At 41.1% G+C, this 19,485-nt stretch overlaps 1 protein-coding gene across 1 annotated transcript in view; it reads left to right on the forward strand.

Moving 5' to 3' along the window:
* The window catches only part of col13a1 (collagen, type XIII, alpha 1), a 96,609-nt gene that overhangs the window by 64,556 nt on the left and 12,568 nt on the right, over positions 1 to 19,485 (forward strand). The window contains exons 34-37 of the mRNA XM_054795901.1: positions 378 to 413; positions 4,457 to 4,510; positions 8,353 to 8,406; positions 9,375 to 9,410. Of these exons, the coding sequence (XP_054651876.1) occupies positions 378 to 413; positions 4,457 to 4,510; positions 8,353 to 8,406; positions 9,375 to 9,410 (180 nt within the window). The remainder of the gene's footprint in view (positions 1 to 377; positions 414 to 4,456; positions 4,511 to 8,352; positions 8,407 to 9,374; positions 9,411 to 19,485) is intronic.

The raw sequence follows: 19,485 nt of genomic DNA on the forward strand, positions 1-19,485 counted from the left end.
GTCTCGCCGGACATGACAGCAACGTGACTGACACCTAGTGACCATTATAGAATACTACACAGTATTGAAGACAGCTGAAAAATATCGATCTTATCACGCGAGTATCATCCCAGTACTGATTCTACCCCTGGTATGGGTACTGTGACATACGTACCCCTGGTATATACCTGTTACTGACACTTCCTGTGACTCACCTACAAGCACCAGCAGCACCTTTATCTCCATGACACCTGATGTGATCACCACCTGAATGTGTTGTTGAAGTCACTTGAGTCACAGCTTCACTCACCCCCACCACCCCCCCAATGTGATTCCCCACCCCACCTTCCTTCCATCTCCCCATCACTTCTGCTCTAACTGCGTACAACGCTATCCAGGGGGCTCATGGGTTAGACGGCAGACCCGGTCCAGTGGTGAGTGGCGCCAAAGTCATGTTACGGCCCCCGTCTCTCCTTCCTCCACCCTTCCTCCTCCACCCCCTGCTAGCTTGCTTGACGTCTGTTTGTCTTGTCTGTTTGCTTTCCTGCTTTTGGTGCTTGACTATATCTGCGTTTTAGCTCCAGGAGCTCTAGCCAGGACGGGACAGTTGTAAGGATGCACTGGTCTTATTTAACCTTCTTCTGCAACACAATGGCAACATTTTGTTTTATTTTATTTTATTATTTTGTTATTATTATTTGAGTTTTTTTGTTTAAAAATGTTATTTTTGATATATATACAGTATATATGCTTATATATCCAGTGGTGTGAAAGTGTCACACTTGTTATTTCAGATCATCAAACAAATTTAAATATTAGTCAATGACAACACAACTGAACACAAAATTCAGTTTTTAAACAGAACTTTTTATTAATAAGCGAGGTAAAAAAAAATCGAAACCTACTTGGCCCGGCGTGAAAAAGTGATTGCCAGGGTGCAAAAGGTTATAAAGTCGTTTCTAAAGCTTAAGGACTCTGGCAAACCACAGTGAGAGCCATTATCCACAAATTGCCAAAACATTAAACGGTGGAGAACCTTCCCAGGAGTGGCCGACCAACCAAAATGACCCCAAGAGCGCTGTGATGACTCATCCAAGAGGTCACAAAAGATCCCACGACAACATCCAAAGAACTGCAGGCCTCACTTGCCTCAGTTAAGTTCAATGTTCATGACTCCACCATAAGAAGGACACTGGAAAAAAACGGCCTGCATGGCAGAGTTCCAAGACCAAAACCACCGTTGAACAAAAATAACATTGTCAAATTGTCTCAATTTTGCCAGAAAACATCTCGATGATCCCCAAGACCTCTGGGAAAATACTCTGTGGTCTGACGAGACAAAAGTTGAACTTTTTTTGGAAGGTGTGTGTCCCATTACACCTGATGTAAAACTAACGCCACATTCAGAAAAAGAACATCATACCAACAGTAAAATATTGTGGCGGTAGTGTGATGGTTTGGGGGTGTTTTGCTGCTTCAAGACCTGGAAGACTTGCTGTGATAAATGGAACCGTGAATTCTGCTGTCTACCAAAAAATCCTGAAGGAGAATGTCCGGCCATCTTTTGGTGACCTCAAGCTGAAACCAACTTGGGTTCTGCGGCAGGACAATGATCCAAAACACAGGGCCATGTAGCTTTGGTTTCATTTAAAAACTGCATTTTGTGTTAGGTTGTGTTGTCATTGACTAATATTTAAATTTGTTTGATGATCTGAAACATTTAAGTGTGACAAACATGCAGCATTTTTACAACAGTTAACTTTTTAAACCCGGCATTTGCATTTGTGTTGCTCTGGTAATGCGTGTCTATCCATCTAGAAGACAATTCAAAGCACGAGCGCTTAAATGGACAAATGTCACCAACAAGCAAGCAGTCAGAGAGAAGCATACAGTATGCCATCAATAATTTCATAAAACAAAACAGTAAACTTAGCAGCATTTGAAAGTTAACAGTTAGTCATTCCAATGACTAACTAAGTATCATCACTCTGCTGCTAAAACTCGCTTCATTTACTTTCACCCAGTAGCAGAGATATGTACATTTTAATATCTAAGTCTTTGATACTGTTAGATATTATTGTTATACTTTTAGGTTCAGTCTAATATGAATGCTCTCATGACACCCGCCAGTCGCATAGCACAACTGGAGTTGCACAACACTTACAGTACAGATAACACATGCAAAGGTACTGAGAGGAGAAGATAGTAAACAGACACACCAGTTCTAGCAAGTCTCTCTCACCCATGCTTAACTTTCACTTTCCAGAGCAAGCCTCTCAAGCCCGTGGTTTAAAAGGTTAACAGTATACCATGAACAGTGACTCACTAATAACCTGTGAGTGCTACAAACAATAAATGATCCCGTCAGGTTGTAGCGCTTCAGTTTTTCCACATTTTACGGCCTTGTTCCAAAATGTAAACTTCTACACACAACACCCCATAATGACAACAAGAAAAAACATGTTTGCAGATCTTTTAAACATAAACAAACTAAGAAACCCCATGTACGTAATACTAGGACTGCATAATTCTGGAAAAAAATGCTTAGAATTCAGATCACAATTATTTGGGACATTTTTTTTCATGCACACACACACACACACACACACACACACACACAATGATCCTACATTTTAAAGAAACGTCTTTGTGTTTTTTTTCTCACTATGATTACTATTAGACGACTCATTGTGTTGTTCTGCCTTAAAGTGCTCATGACACCAAAACAAAGTTTGACAAAAACAATAACAAAATGAAAGTACTCACTTAATAAAACAGTTTTGGTTTTTGGTTTTATTGTTCACAACAATACCACAATAATAACATTCACTGATATTGTGTTGTGACAAGTATGGAATAATACACACAGAAAATTGGCCACAAGTATATTTTTTTGGCTGTCAGTAATTGACACTGACAGTCCGTGCACACTGCAAAATACAAGACTAGTGAGCAGCGATGACTGCTTATCTAGCCCTGGCATAAAACCCCATACTATAATTCTAAAATTCATAAAATAGTTCTAGTAAAACAAAAAAAAAAGGATTTACTAACTGAAACTGACTGAGCGACTGCAAGATACAGTAGGCAAGAAAGATGAGTGACAGTGATCCATGTTTTCTAGCAAACAAACAGCCATAAACGCACGCAAAGAAAGTGACATATTCCCAACAATAACACAATTATAACATCCACTGATATTGATATTGTGTTGTGATGAGTATGATATCTTTTACTGGCAATGATAGCCACTGACAGCTCTATGCACACTGCACAGAGCTGAAGGCGAGTGACAGCGATTGTTGTTATATTATCATTCTAACATTCGTAGTGATGCTACAATCAAAGACGACCCGTTGGATTTATTGTTGCAAGCTACAACAGATTGCACATTAGCGGCCTAGCTAGCCCATCAGATAGATGCAGTAGATACTTTGTTTATCTCCAAAACAAATTCACATCTCCAGCAGCTCTGCAAAAGTGTTATGACAGGAGAGATAAGAAAATAAATCGAGTCCTCTTGTCATCATAACCAAGCCAGTTACGAATTAACACTTACACTTACCAAGCTTACTCCGTCTTTTCGAGTATCCAGCAAAAGCCTTCAACACAGTGGGCATACTATAAAAATTATACAACAAACAACAGAAGTTCATCCAGAACAGGACGATAACTATCGAGAACGTGTTGGAGTGAACGATAACTTCTGTGTAGGAACTTCCCGCGTATATCCCGTCTGAGGTCAAGAAGATGCGCCCGACCTCAACTTTCGGCTTAATGGCAAAGGCTGTGAAAACTTATGTACATGTTTTTTTTTGTTTTTTTTTTTAATAACTTGGCAAAAGTACCCCAAAACATTTTTCATATTGTCATTATGGGGTATTGTGTGTAGAATTTTGAGGGAAAAAAATGAATCCATCCACCAAAAAAAGTGGACAAAGTGAAGCACTGTGAATACTTTTACTTCTTCTAGTAGTACTAAGGTTGCCCAGTGTTGCTTTCCAATTTGAAGACGCCTCATGTTTGAGACTATTTGACCGTGTAAACCTTGATTCCGTCTCCTGCCCAGTGCCTCTGCGCCAGCCGCAGATTGCAAAAATGGCACTTCTGAGAAGACGAGCATGCGGAGATGCTCATGCTGCATGCCATACACTTCTTTTTGAACACATTCCATACAATACACGCGCCGAATGAATGACACCAGCTCTTCCTCTCCAATACATTCCGCAGTCAGCTGTCAACTGTTGACAAGTGATTCATTTCCCCTACTTCTAAACCGCCAAGGCAGTAGTTCAACAAGCTTTGAGTATTATGTGTAATGAGTGATTAAGATTTAATCAGAATTTATCTCAAAGGCACTTTACATGCAAGTATTTTAAAACACTGCAGTGGAAAGCTTGTTGATGTACTGATTGGACGTTTCCATGTATGGTTCATATCTGCTGCCCTGTACTTATCATCGTTCTCCTGTTTTAAGGGTCTGATAGGACCAGCAGGTGTACCAGGGCCAGCAGGACCAAAGGGAGAGAGGGTGAGTTCATTTCAATTTTCTGTTTGTCTGTTGTATATCGTTTATGGATGTTATTTACCTGTACTTCCAAACCTGACTGTGATAAGTGAATTTCAGTAGTATTCCTTTTTTATAAATGGAATATTTTTGTCAGAGCATGGAAAACCTGTTTACAACCTTCTAAATTAGTTTTTAAACATTATTAGAGCCCTCTAGCCATGAACTAACAACACTATACACTATCCTTTACACTCCTATTACCCAATATAGTAATCATAATAAGAGTAAATAAGCCATTTAAGGCATGAATAAGACTTGTGCTCATGTGTGTTGCAATAAAGGTTTTGCGGCGTGAGAGGAGCAGAGTGGCGGGCTGATAGGAAGTGACGACGGGGGTTCAGAGTTGAGTTTTAGCTTGGGATAGATTACGGCCGCAACAGTAGCCCGTGATTTTATTAGAGATTTTTATTCGGGATTAATGTTGCTTGTTGTGAAATCATTCAAAACTGCGATAAAAGCCTGTCGTTCCGGCGATCAAGTCTGGTGCTTGTCTCACGGAACTTTACACTAACATTAGTGACACCTAGCAACCAGTGTTGAATACTACATAGCATTTACAGCGTCTTTGAATGCGCCTTCTGAATGCCTTATACAGGAAAGGATCCCAAAATATCCCGCAATAAGAAATCCGTGAAGTAGCCAAGTTTATTTTTTTACAATGATTATATATGTTTTAAGGCTGTAAAACCCCCCACCATACACTTTATACACTTTTCTCAGACAGGCATTCACTTTTTCTCACATTGATCTCTTGTTTAAACGTTCAAAGATCAAATTTCGTTTGAATTTTAATGATCAACCAACTAGGTTGGACACAAGAAATGATTAAGTGACTCACACGAATTTCACTCCTCTGATCGTGCCTCTTCGTCCTGGCACCGTTCCGCTGTAGCGTTTTTGTATCCATGTTAAAACATATTCCTCCTCGTCGTCCTCCATGAACCAAAGATTCATTTATTCCATAATCGCGCCCTACAGCTGCAAAGTCTCCTGCCCATTAGCATGTCCAGAAGTTCAACTTTTTGTGCGACGGCTGACTTTCTCTGCAGTTTGGGTGCAAAACAAACGTTTTGTCGGGGACAAAGTAGCAAACATACAAAGACTGCAAGCTGTTTGCTAGCATGCCACAACAGGAGACTCGGCAGGGCGTGCACAAAGGAGATTGATTGACAATGTTCCACAGCCAATCAGGATGCAGAAGATTATGGCGGCGCAGACCAAATAGAGAGAGACACCACCTTGTGCTAAGCAGAAAACTACAACGCTCAACTTCCCACCATACAATTCTTCTTAAACGGCCAGGCTTGGCCTGTAACAGCGTCCATATGCCACGTAAAAAAACAAAAACAAACAAAAAGCACTAAAATTGCACTAAAAAGTGCGAGTCTGCACTAAGTGGACCACGATGGAGCGAGGGAACACTGTATTTGTATTTTATTCAAATAGACATTTTTATGTTGAAAATGCTTAATTTATGCAAAAACGCATATTTGTGACAATTCATAGGCCGTATTCAACCACGAAACAGCATGTTTTATTGATTAACATATTTTTGAGAAACTGTGATAGAGTGAAGCCGCGAAATTCAAACCGCAATTTGGTGAGGGGCGGCTGTCGGTTTTGTCGATGTAGGACCAAAGTTCTACTTCTCATCCGTTCTATCATCTCCCTTTTTGCAACAACAAAATGCACCCATTCCCATTTTACACAAATGGAAGAAACCACGTCACCAAACAAAAATCCTGTATTATCAGCCATTCTCCTTATATCTCTGGACAGTCACAAGTACATGTTCAGGCAATGCTAGTCTGGGTTATCCCCGTCAGCCAATCCCTCGTCACTAACTCACGTGAGTCAGCCAACCCGAAGGATGTCGACCTAAATGGACTCCACCGTACAGTGGAACCTTGATAGCGTCATGAATCCGTTCCTGAAGGTCCGACTGTAACCGAAACATACTCTTACATAATCAGTTTTTTCCATAAGGAATAATGTAAATTCAATTAGTCCGTTCCAGAAAGTCAAAAATGTTTACACAAAACACGTTTTTATAGTTTTACAATGATAGTTTTACATACAGGAAACCAACAACATGGACGCCACCTTGGGGTTTTGCCGTGAGTTAGGCAATGTCTGCTCTCGCTGGCACATTGTGTCTTTGGGAACATTAACCTTAAATGTTAATTTATCCATTTCATTCATCATTTATTTGCATTCAGAATTGTTTTATGCACGTAAAACTATAATTGTGTGTTTTGTGTAAATGTTTTGTGTCAATATTTTTGTTGCATAACTTGTCAAAGAAGAGTCAAGCGCTGATGACATCACAGACGGGCGATACAGTTGACTTCTGCTTCTTGTGTCCATGTATTAGCAAGCTAATAGGATGCAAACTAGGACGTTTTGTGATAAAAATATATTAACACAGTTGGAATGACGCAATTACCGTAATTTCCGGTGTATAAGACAATACTTTATGCTTAAAGTTTGAATCGGGTTATGCAGCGGTGCGGCTAATCTATGGCTAAGTTCTAATCTTGTGACATCTCCTGTACTTCAGAACTACTACTAATCGTTTAAATACTGTGCCGCTCGCGATTCAATGAGGAAACGGTAGCTCTTTTTTTGGCAGAAGCCAGTACAAACTATCAGTGACTTGGTAATGAAAAAATGACATTTTTTTACATTTTCTCATAATGCATTTGCATTATCTGAATAAAGCTTTTCATTGGAAGACAAGCGGCATAGAAAAGGCATGAATGGATGAATGGCACTGCAATGCTGCCTCTGTTGACCAGAGGGAGCCAGAGGAGCCTAGTGGGAGGCTGACATCATTGCAGCGCCCTGGCAGGCGCCAATGAATATTTTGCTTGAACACAATGCATTATGGCAAAACGTTGAACTAGTTGTTGTTTTTTAAACTCGGATTGGTACTTGTATATTTCCTAGCTACCTTTTGAGCGTTATTTGCTGTGTAATGAATTTAGCATTCCTTGAAAGATGACACCCTGAGTCAGACTGTTCTATTGAGTAATGACCACCTGCGATTTCCAATGGGTTGATGACCTCGTCGTGAGTTTTTAAATATTGGCTCCTGTCAAATAAAAAGCTACCTGGTCCTCACAGACTTGCCACAATATGCCATTTTATAACATGGCCATGTGCGGCTTATAGTCCGGTGCGGCTTATATAAGTACAAACCATCCATTCATCCATTTTCTATCCCGCTTCTCCTCATTAGGGTCGCCGGGGTATGCTGGAGCCTATCCCAGCACACTCTGGGCGACACGCGGGGTACACCCTCGACTGGTCGCCAGCCAATCGCAGGGCACATATAGACAAACACTCACATTCATACCTATGGACTATTAACCTAACATTTTGGAATGTGTGAGGAAACCGGAGTACCCGGAGAAAACCCACGTACACACGGGGAGAACATGCAAACTCCACACAGAAATGCCCAAGAGAATCGAAGCCAGGTTTTCCCGATCTCCAGACTGTGACTGTGTGGCCAACATGCTAACCACTAGGCCACCGTGCGGCCCATGTACCAATCAGTTTTTCTGTAAATTAAGTGGGTGCGGCTGAAACACCAGTGCGTCTTATACACCGGAAATTACGACAATAACACGACAAGACACGCACCATATTGTACGTTAAATGGAAAATGTATGCAAACCGAGGCAAAAGGTTGACGTGAATTTCAGATGTTAACCATGCTAACCAAGGTTACACTGTATTTAAGATTTGCATTCCAGTGGAGGGTAGACTTTTGATGTTTTTCTGTTTTTCTGTTGCAGGGTGAGAAGGGAGACACAGGAGTACCAGGACCAATCGGCTCGCAAGGCATCCCCGTAAGTCTTCTTTCTTTCTGCTTTACTAAATAAAACGCATTAAACGATTATCCAAATAATCAATTTTGGTATTCAATTACTGTAACTTCCAGACTATTGAGCACACCTGAATATACACCTGTGGAACAGCCTCACAATTCCTCCGTCGTTGTCTCTCACGCTTTCTTTTGTTGTTGCTCAGTGTCACTTTCATCTCGAGGCAAATTAGCCCTTGAGCTTGTGCAGTCCTCTTCATCACACAGTAGTCCAGCCTTTCGAAACGCGTTGGTGATAGTGGATTTTTTTGACACTGCTCCACACTGTCAGGATCCACCGGCAAAAGTTGCTAGATCGATCGAATTTAAACTGAAAGCTGCATACTATGCATTTCTTCGTGTGTTTTCCATGATGAGCGTGTTGCATTAAGCTCTGTTTTGAAGGATACAAGACGTCGCAAGATTAGAGCGCGGCCATTTGCTGCATCACTGTATAAAACAGTACAACAACAAATTACAGTAATTGTTTTTTGATTTTAAAAAGTAAATATTATCTGATGTCAGCCTCTCAGATGTGAATATTGTGTAATTTCCTTAGTCATCCATGAGAGCAGACTTGATTATATCTGTTTTAGGCAAAACAATACTATTATTCATATATGTTTATATATTCAAACAACCATTCACACTCACATTCATGGACAACATAGAGTCGCCGATTTTTTTTGGAATGCGGGAGGAAACCGGAGTACCCACGCACGGGGAGAACATGTAAACTCAACGGAGATTCGAACCCAGATCTTGCCGATCTCCTGACTGTGTGGCCAACAGGCTAACCATTAGGCCACCGTGCGTAGAATTGAAATATTACAGAAGAAATATGTTATTTCTTCAAAGTAATAATAATACGAGAAACAACAAACTAATAGAAATATCCTGCTACTTTGGATATTTCAGTTGTTGGGCTTATTTATTGCTTGTTTCTCCTTTCAGGGTTTAGCAGGACCACAAGGACTCAAAGGCAACCGGGTAAGACAAAAGTCAAAATATTTGTAGCCTGTTATGAATCCAGAGTGTGCATATTCTACCAAGTCGATATGTGACTGAGTTGAGTGATGACTTCAAAGGTTCACAAGTAGATTCTCTAGTAGACACTCCAGATGCTGTCTTTAGGTACTGCATAAAGCAAACACAATAGTCAGATTGTTTGCTTTGATTATTGTAAGTCATTATGAATAATACATGTCAAAAGCAAGTACTTGCTATCAAAGGACATCAAGGACAGTGACTACGTTTCCATGCACACAATATTCAGATTAAAGTTGATATTGTCTTTAACAGACATGTTTGCGTTAACAAGCAATAAGAATGTTCCTCTTTAGTAGGGTTCGGTATAAATGATAGCTGATGACGTGTGTTTCCTGCGACTGCGCGCCACAGCGCACTGTATTTGAGCATGGCTGAAGGCGGAGGAGAAGGGAAGATGGGGAGGTATATTTATATATATATATTATATCCATAGAAATATTAGATATTTATTATCATGTAATGTATTTATACATATGTAGCTGTTTTACTGTGTTGCAATGTGCAGTTGCTACTAAACTGGGTCACACTTTACAATCAGGTACACTAAAATACAGTAGTTACTGAGGAACTAATGCAGAAGTAATGAACTCATAAGGAACTAATGACTAAGGCACATAAATTTAGACTAGTTACTAAGGAACTAATGAAGAACTAATGAGGAACTAATGACTAAGGCACATAAATTTAGACTAGTTAGTAAGGAACTAATGAAGAACTAATGAGGAACTAATGACTAAGGCACATAAATTTAGACTAGTTACTAAGGAACTAATGAGGAACTAATGAGGAACTAATGACTAAGGCACATAAATTTAGGCTAGTTACTAAGGAACTAATGAAGAACTAATGAGGAACTAATATGTAGTTACTGAGGAAGTAAAGCGCATAAATTTAGAGTAGTTACTGAAGAACTAATGAGTAACTAATGAGTAGTGGTTAGGGTTGGAGTTAGGTAGGTTTCGTTCCTCATTAACTACTAATTTTGTGTACCTTATCGTAAAGTGTGACCCTACCCTAAACTGTATTTGAATGCTGAATACTTTGCACTGATGTAGTTTGGTAGACACTAAATGTGCTTGTTGTATTTCAAGGTTTGTTACCAGTAAATCAACACATGTGTTTTACAAATTGAGACAAGAGTATTTCATTATATGGGTTAAGGTTTGTAGCTTGATATACAAGACTCTACTGAATTTGATTATATTGTCAAATCTTGATACATCCCAAAAATGTATCTTGATACATGCTAAGGTCCATATCGCCCAAACCTACTGTTTAGCATTTTCCCACTATTATAACGTCATGACGCCAAAACAAAGCAAGCATATAGATTTTTTCACACAAAATGCTTGTGTTTATGTTACAATTTTTTGTTTGTTTTGCGTCATACGCTGATGAAAACTTTTCGTTTCTATACATACTGCATATGAACATTTGTACAGACACACAGTTTTTCAGATACCCGTTGAAAATAATTAGCTTTCCGGTACTTACACCCTGGCATCAGCTAAGGCGAAACACAACATAGTTTAGGAAAACAGAAGACAAATCAATCCGCAAACACGAAAGTGACAAAAAGAAGTAAACAGTCGGAGACCAGCATCTACAGTATCATGGATACAGTTGATACCCGCGTTTTGCAGCGACTATGACCACCCGCGAAGAGTGAAAATTGCCACATGCATAAAATCTGATTTTCATTTGTCTATTTTTGACACACGGCTTGCGGCCCCCCCACCTCCAAATTCCCCTGCTAGGTCAACGCTGATGTCAGGTCAGAATGTGCAGTAAAAGTGACTGTCGCGATTCAATCCAGGTTTAAGCGTCACACATTAAAAACATTGCAGGATAAAAGAATAGGTACTCACCACTAATGACAATGTAAGAACCATGAACACGTGGAATTGGAGTCACAGTGTAGCCTTTAGACTGGTCGTCAGGTTAGCGCTAAAGGCTATTACGCTAGAAAAGGCGTTTCTATGTAATCCACACAGTTTGCCTGTTCTAATTCCAGTCAGGACTTACCATCATATATTAACTTTTATATTAACCAGATTGACTGCCAAAACTAGAGCTAACATCGCCAAACTATCTTTTGCGTCTTCCAGAAAATATGGTGTGTTCAAGGGCGGGCGAAGAAAGTGCAAAATCTCTACGCTTAATGAGAAAACATTATATGACGCAATTATCGGTGAATCATGAAGACATAAACATGTAAAAATTGTGGACGTTTAAACAGTGGTACACGTATGCTGTATGTTTGACCTGTATTATCACAAATTCATAAATTAGCAATGTTTTTGGGGGGTAAAAATTGTCAATTTTCATATGGAAAAAACATCTAAGAAATGTGTTTTTTGATCAAAAATCAGCAAGGTTGACATTGGGCCCAGGTGTGTCCAACATGCAGCCCGGGGGCCATTTGTGGCATGTGGCGTTTTTTGCGCACAAAAAAAATGCAAAAATGGAAAAATCTGCAGTAATTCAACAAGAATGAAGTCAGAATATTTAGAGAAAAAATTTAAAATCTAATGAGAAAGAGTCTTAATTTTACAAGAACAAAAACACAATATGAGAAACAAACAAAACCATCAATAAAGTTGTAATTCTGGTGAAATTAGGTTGTGGAAAAAGTTATAATATTATGAGAATAAAGTCAAAATATGGGAATAAAGTCATAATTCCATGTTTTAGCGATTTGTGGGTAATGGCTCTCACTGTGGTTTGCTGGAGTCCCAAAGCTTTAGAAATGGCTTTATAACATTTTCCACACTGAGAGATCTCAATTCATCTTTGTTAAGGGCCGTGTAGGTTTGGATATTTTTCCCCCTTAATAATAAAAAGTTTCATTTAAAAACTGCATTTTGTGTTGCCACGGACTAAAATTTAAATTGGTTCGGTGATCTGAAACATTTTAAGTGTGACAAACATGCAAAAAAAATAAGAACTCGGGAAGGGGGCAAACACTTTTTCACACCACTGTGGGGGGGAAAAAAGAAAAAAACAGCTGCAATTTTACAAAAAGGAAGTCATATATATCGTATACTAATGAGAAAATTTTAGGAGAATCACAAGAGATCACAAAACTGAGATGCTATTTTTTCTTGAAACATACACATATATATTCCGCTACCGCTAAAACTTCATTTGCTCTTACCCAGTAGCAAAGACATCCATTTTTATATTTCCAGCAACCATCAAACACATCCATGTAGACCTTGTAGATTCTGAGAAAAATCCTACTTATTTTGGATAAGTCTTTTTCTTTATTGTTAAAGGACATCATTACATTTGTTTCTTCCTAACCCCACCAATTTAAACCTTTCTCCCTTCTGTTCCACACCATGCCGAACCCAAATAAGTCCCCACAATCCTTTGCCATGTGAGCATTGAGCATGTGCAATAACCGCTTCATATTGCGCTAGGGTAATATTGGGACTGATGCCAGCGTATGCCACGGCTCCCAATTTTAAAACCGGAAATCATTTATTCGGGATTGGCAATCTGAAAAAGATGTTTACCAGTGTTGGGCAAATTACTTTGCAAATGTCATTAGTTACTCCTTCATAAATTGAATTAGTTAGCAGGGAAAGTAATTATTGTGTTACTTTTGTGGAAAAGCTTCAAATATGCTTCCCTATATTTCTTTGCAGTGGCGTGTGCCGTTGAGTGATGTTTCTTGAGATTAAGGCTGAGGGCTGAGCTTGTGACTTGCAGTTCTCTACCAAAATGCTAGGGGCAGTGTTTTCCTGAGGGTGAGAAACCACAACTCTGGTAGTGTCATAACTGTGGTTGTGTTTCCTCAATATATACGTACAGTATGTGTATGTGTGTGTTGATGGGGTACGGGGGTATCGTGGAGGGGGATACTGGGGCATTGTTTTTAACTATATATCGCACTTTGGATTGCATTAAGTTCGATTTGATTCAAACTCTTGTTGACTAGCTATTTAGCTTCCTGCGTAGTAGTGGTTGATATAGACATCAGTGCACAACAATGCACCTTATTTCACCGTCGACAACGGTGTTGTAATGTTTGAAATAGTAATTAAGAAATGGGAGAGAGACAAAAAGATTTTGAGTAAGCAATTTATTGCAAACAAGCATGAAAGTGAAATAGGCTGTTCATCAACTGATCAAAAGTTCAAGACACAGCTCAAAAGAACCCGAAAATAAAGATTTAAAAAAAAAACTCGGTAACGAGTAGCAGCGGCATTCTTGTTCATCCGCTGAAAAATGGGTTTAGCATGCATGATGCCAGTGTTTTCAGGAGGCTAGTGGGAATGTTGCTCCAGGTGGTGAAGATGGCTTCACGGCGGGCATCCACTGTTTGGAACTGATGTCCATTTGTGTAAACGACCCTTGCCATCCATCCCCAAATGTTCTCAATTGGATTTGGACCAGGGATGTTGGAAAAGCCAGTCATTACCGCACAGCCTTCAGTCATGAGGGATGCCACCTGCAACATCTCCACATAGCCAGCTGCCGTTTGACGCCCCTGCACAACCTGAAGCTCCATTGTTAACATTGAAGGAAAAAGCACCACAGATCATAATGGCGCCCACTCCACTGTGCTGTGTGGAAAACATCTCAGATGGGATCTCCTTGTGATGCCAGTAACCATGCATCAGGACCATCAAGGTTAATTTTTTTCTCATCAGAGAATGAAACTTTCTTCCACCTTTCGGCGTCCCGTGTTTGGTGCTCTCGCGCAAATTCAAAACGGGCAATTTTGTAGCGTTGAAGGAGACGAGGCCGTGGAAGAGGTTTTTTCTTCTTAAAACCCTTACATCGCAGATGCTGTCTGATGGTGATTAGACTGCACTCTCTGCACCAGTAACAACCTTCATTTAGGCCGAGGATCAGGCCAGTGACATTTTTTTGGATCTACCACGTGACTGTTTTGTTCTAACCCTCAGGATCTTTGAAATGACTGTCCTACTGTGTAGAACCTCAGCAGCCACGGCGCACTGCGAGAGGCCTTGCTAATGCAGCTCAGCAATCCTACCACATTCAAAGACAGAACACTTTTTTGCTTTGCCATCAAGAGATCACGACAGTGTGAACACCTGACCGGAAATGACATTGAATCCACATTTTTGCCATCAGCTGATGAGCAGCCTATTTCACTTTAACGCTTGTTTGCAACAAATTTCTTACTCAAAAATGTTTTTCTCTCACTCCCATTTATTATTTTTGCATTTTGAAACTCAACTCGGAACCTCCTTAAGATCCAACAGTGCAAAATGTAAATTCTTGCAATTTTTCAAACCTCAAAAGTAGGGATGTCCAATATTGGATTTTTTGCCGAAAACCGATATGCCGATATTGTCCAACTCTCAATTCCCGATTCCGATATCAACCAATACCGATATGTGTAACATCACATATCTTTTTTCTTGAGTTTCTTGTTCTAAATTAACAATACTCTCAAATGAGTACAATTGTTTTGTTGGCTACTCTATCCGTCTCTGAGTAGATAAATAATGTATTACATATGTTCCATTCCATTCCATTTTCCTCCGCTTATCCGGGTCCGGGTCTTGGGGGCAGCAGTCTTAGTAGGGAAGCCCAGACTTCCCGGTCCCCGACCACCTCGTCCAGCTCCACCGGGAGGACACCAAGGCGTTCCCAGGCCAGCTGTGAGACATAATCCCTCCAGCGTGTACTAGGTCTTCCCCGGGGCCTTCTCCTGGTTGGGCATGCCGGAAACACCTCACTAGGGAGGCGTCCGGGAGGCATCCGGACTAGATGCCCGAGCCACCTCAGCTGGCTGCTCTCGATGTGAAGGAGCAGCGGCTCTACTCTGAGCTCCTCCAGGATGACTGAGCTCCTCATCTCTTAGGGTGAGTCCCGCCACCCTACGAAGAAAACTCCGCTTGTATCTGCGATCTCGTTCTTTCGGTCATGACCCAAAGCTCATGACCATAGGTGAGGGTGGGAACATAGATCAAACGGTAAATTGAGAGCTTTGCCTTCCGGTTCAGCTCTCTCTTCACCACGATGGTCCGGTACAGCGACCGCATTACTGCAGACTCTGCGCCGATCCACCTATCGACCTCACGCTCCAACCTTCCCTCAGTCGTGAACAAGACCCCGAGATACTTGAACTCCTCCACCTGGGGCAGGACCTCATTCCCAACCCAGAGGGAGCAATCCAGCCTTTCCGACTGAGAACCATGGCCTCAGATTTGGAGGTGCTGAGTCTCATACCAGAAGCTTCACACTCAGATGCAAACCGTCCCAGTAAACGCTGCAGGTCACAGCCCGATGAGGCCATCAGGACCACATTGTCTGCAAAAAGCAGAGATGAGATCATAAGGCCCCCGAGCTGGACTCCCTCGACACCTTGGCTGCGCCTAGAAATTCTGTCCATGAAAATTATGAACAGAATCGGTGACAAAGGGCAGCCTTGGCGGAGGCCAACGTTCACCGAGTCAACAGGCTTGACTCACTGCTGGCAATGTGAACCGGGCTCCTGCTCTGGTTGTACAAGGACCGAATGGCACGTAGTAGCACCCCACCAATCCCATCCTCCCGGAGCACCCGCCCACAGGACAACGCGAGGAACACGGTCGAATGGCTTTTCCAGGTCCACAAAGCACATGTAGACCGGTTGGGCAAACTCCCAAGTACCCTCCAGTACCCTTGCAAGGGTGTAGAGCTGGTCCAGTGTTCCGCGACCAGGACAAAAACCGCATTGCACCTCCCGTAGCCGAGTTTTGATTAACGGTCGTACCCTTCTCTCCAGCACCCTGGAATAGACACCTTAAAGCTACCAATCACTCTTTTGAGGACAGCGAGGTAAAGATTTTGGCCAAAGAAAACAGATGGTTTGAAAGAGGAGTAAAGGAAGCTATTTTTGTCAAACAACAGAACCCATCATTGAATCGGAATGGTGGTTTTAGGTTTAATTTGGACCCTGTGTTCAGCAGGTTACTGAGACCAAAACCCACAGCTCTTAGTCTTGCAAATGAGGTGAAGCCAGGGCCGAGCCAGAACAATAGATTCTAACTAGCCAGTATCAGAGTCGTTCATACCCAATTCAGGGAGCGACACTTCCCTTTTATCGGAGGTGTTAATAAGAGGATAGAATTATACCACTACTCGGCCCAGGCCAATAGGAGGAGGGTGTTGGCACACCAACTCCGCCCACTCTTACTGTATTTAAGGCCTAGGCTACCAGCACTTATTAGTTCGCTGACGAAGCTCTTCGGATGAGGAGCGAAACGTCCGACACCTTCTTCACAGAAGTACAGATGACGTCTCAAGAAGCCTTTTCCTCGATTATTTCATATTTTTATTTTATTGCATTAAAACTACTATATATATATATATATCATTTTTCGGCACTACTTTGTGCTCTATTGCTTATGTAATGTGAATTACTACTGTTTTGGATCAATAAAGTCTTATCTTAGCCATCTGAGAAGATCAAATACATTGTTTTTGGTGCCTACCTGTTTAGTGCGTATGCAAATGTATCAACGAGAGGCATTAACTTAAATTTCTTTGTAGAAAGGCGTTTTATGAAGTACATTTCCTTGTATTCACTTACAGCGTAGCCTTGCCACATCCAATATGACGGCGGTGCTGACGTCCGGCGCAGTTAAGCATCGTCTACGTATATGGTTTTGACAGCAGGGCTTCCTCCTTCCCCAGCGTGCTTTGCTGCCCTGTTGTTGTAAATAGCTTAGCTGCTAAGTTACTGTACATGTTTCGAGCTCACATAGTTGTCGGTTATTGTGCATTATTCGTTGGTAGTGTCTTGTCTAGCTATTACATTGCTGTGTGATGTTTTTTTTTAGCTCTTTGTTTAAAAAAACACAGCGAGTAAGACTAGTGTAATTATTGGTGGCCGATAATATCGGACATCCTCACTGAAAAAATCATCAATATCAATATTTCCGTGCCTTGCCTTCTTGTGCCACGTGCCTTTTGGCACCCCTGCATTAGATGCCTTCTTTTGTGTGTGTTTCGTTTTTGAAACAGTCATTTATTAGATTCCCCGTTACTGGAAACTCCCAACACTGGTGTGTACATGTCAATTTCTGACAATATTTGCAGTATTGTGGACAGTACAGGAATGTCGTGTGCATGGAAACATAGTCATAGATATTTATGTCTCCAGCTTTTGTGACCAGAATTCAATTTTGGATAAGACCTAGCTAGACCTTCTGTCTTGAGATGTGAATATACGGTGGAACCCATTTATTTTTTACATTTCTTTATCATTCCTGCTCTTTCGCGACAACCGCTTATGTCGACGCCGGTCAGCCAGTCCGACGGGCGTCGACATAAGCGGTTGAGCAGGAATGTTTCGACAGTTTGGATGAAATTGTGAATTCTATCTAAGATGACTGTGATACCCTCCCTCTAAATGAATGGTTCTCTTTCCTTCCCATTAACATTTTCCTTGTTTAATAGTGCCGCTCCCATGTTTTTCCCACATTCATAATCGCCTTCAGCACCTTCCACTGACATCCATGGAATAGTAGCAACGCATGCATTCCGCTTTGTGAATGGATAAAGTACCGCACAGAAATATTCAAGTTTGGCCAGAAGTGATGATGCAGTTGAAGGTGTTGATAAAGAGACGATATAGTGTAGGTGTTTTTACTCTTGTGTCCTATCTTCCTTTGTTTCCGCAGGTCTTCCTATCCCCTTTTCCTTCCCTCCACCTTGCCCCCCTGGCTCGTTTTACCGCAAGGGTTGCCCTCTCTCCCTCTCACAAGCTTTGGCCTCCTGCTTCCTCCTCCTGCATTCTAATTCAAAGTCCTGGGTTAATCTTCCTCCTCTGACACTTCCTTTTTCCTATTCCTATTCCAACTTAACATCGCCCATGCAAGTGCTCATGAAGCCCTTCCAACCCTGACCCTTTCCCTGTTCCCCTAAATGGCAATACATGCTCTCCCATCATCACCAGCTTTGAAGGTCACATGTTCACACCAATTATCTTATTTACGTGGCAGCATGTCATGTCTGTCGCTACATGGTCGCGTTTACAATTCATTATATTTTTTCTGTATCGCATGCAGAGGAGCGATCGCGTTTATGAAAGGTCTTTATTTTGACTTTTGGATTTTTTTGGAGCAATAGAATTACAGTTGTCCCTCCTTTATCGCAGTTAATTGGTTCCAGACCCGACCTTGATAAGTGAAGTACTGATAAGTACTTGTTTATGACTTTCCAAATATGTGTTTTAACATCATTAAAGCCCTGTAGACATGAGATAACACCCCTAATAGTCACTTTTACAGTATTTGTTTACACCACATTGTGCAGGCTCCGGGATCATTGTAGGGTCATAACAGACGGCCCCCACTAGCATCGCAAGCTTGCGAGCTAGCGAAACTTAGTGTTTCAAACAGAGTGGGGAAAGAAGGACAAAGAAGCCAAAAACTTACCACTTCCACACGGAACAAGAGGAGAATCTTTTTTTTCCACTCGATCTCAGCCATGGCATGTCGACTCGGCTCTGCAGCCCGTCTCCATGCAGTGTGAAAAGTAATGGAATCTAACATGTCTCATAACATTACTGATGTCTAATGACCACAATATTACATGTAACTTGTCTTTCAATATTTTTTTTTACTAATAATAGGCCATGGTCAACCACAAAACAGCGATCATTTGTTAATTAAATAAGTTTTGAAAAACTGCAATATACTGAGGGAGAGATAGTCGAACCGTGATGGTGAGGGACGACTGTGTTGTCATCCTGGGTTTTCAAAAATACATTAGTTAACATGCTTTTCCGTGGTTGAAAGCAGCCTATTATTCGTCAAAACATATGCATATTGAAGCAAATTTTACCAATTTTTTTCCCAAAAGGAGCGTTTAAGTATAAAAATGGCTAAATGAACTAAAATACAAGTATAAGGCATTCAGAAGATGCGTTTAAGATGCAGTAAGCTACACTGGCCACTAGGTGTCAGTGGTGAAACATGAATGATCTCAAAACAGGCACAACAATCCCTAACACAGGCAACTGTTGTTAAATCACGCCAAGATA

Source organism: Dunckerocampus dactyliophorus, chromosome 13, assembly GCF_027744805.1.
Source record: "Dunckerocampus dactyliophorus isolate RoL2022-P2 chromosome 13, RoL_Ddac_1.1, whole genome shotgun sequence".
Classification (NCBI taxonomy): Eukaryota; Metazoa; Chordata; class Actinopteri; order Syngnathiformes; family Syngnathidae; genus Dunckerocampus; species Dunckerocampus dactyliophorus.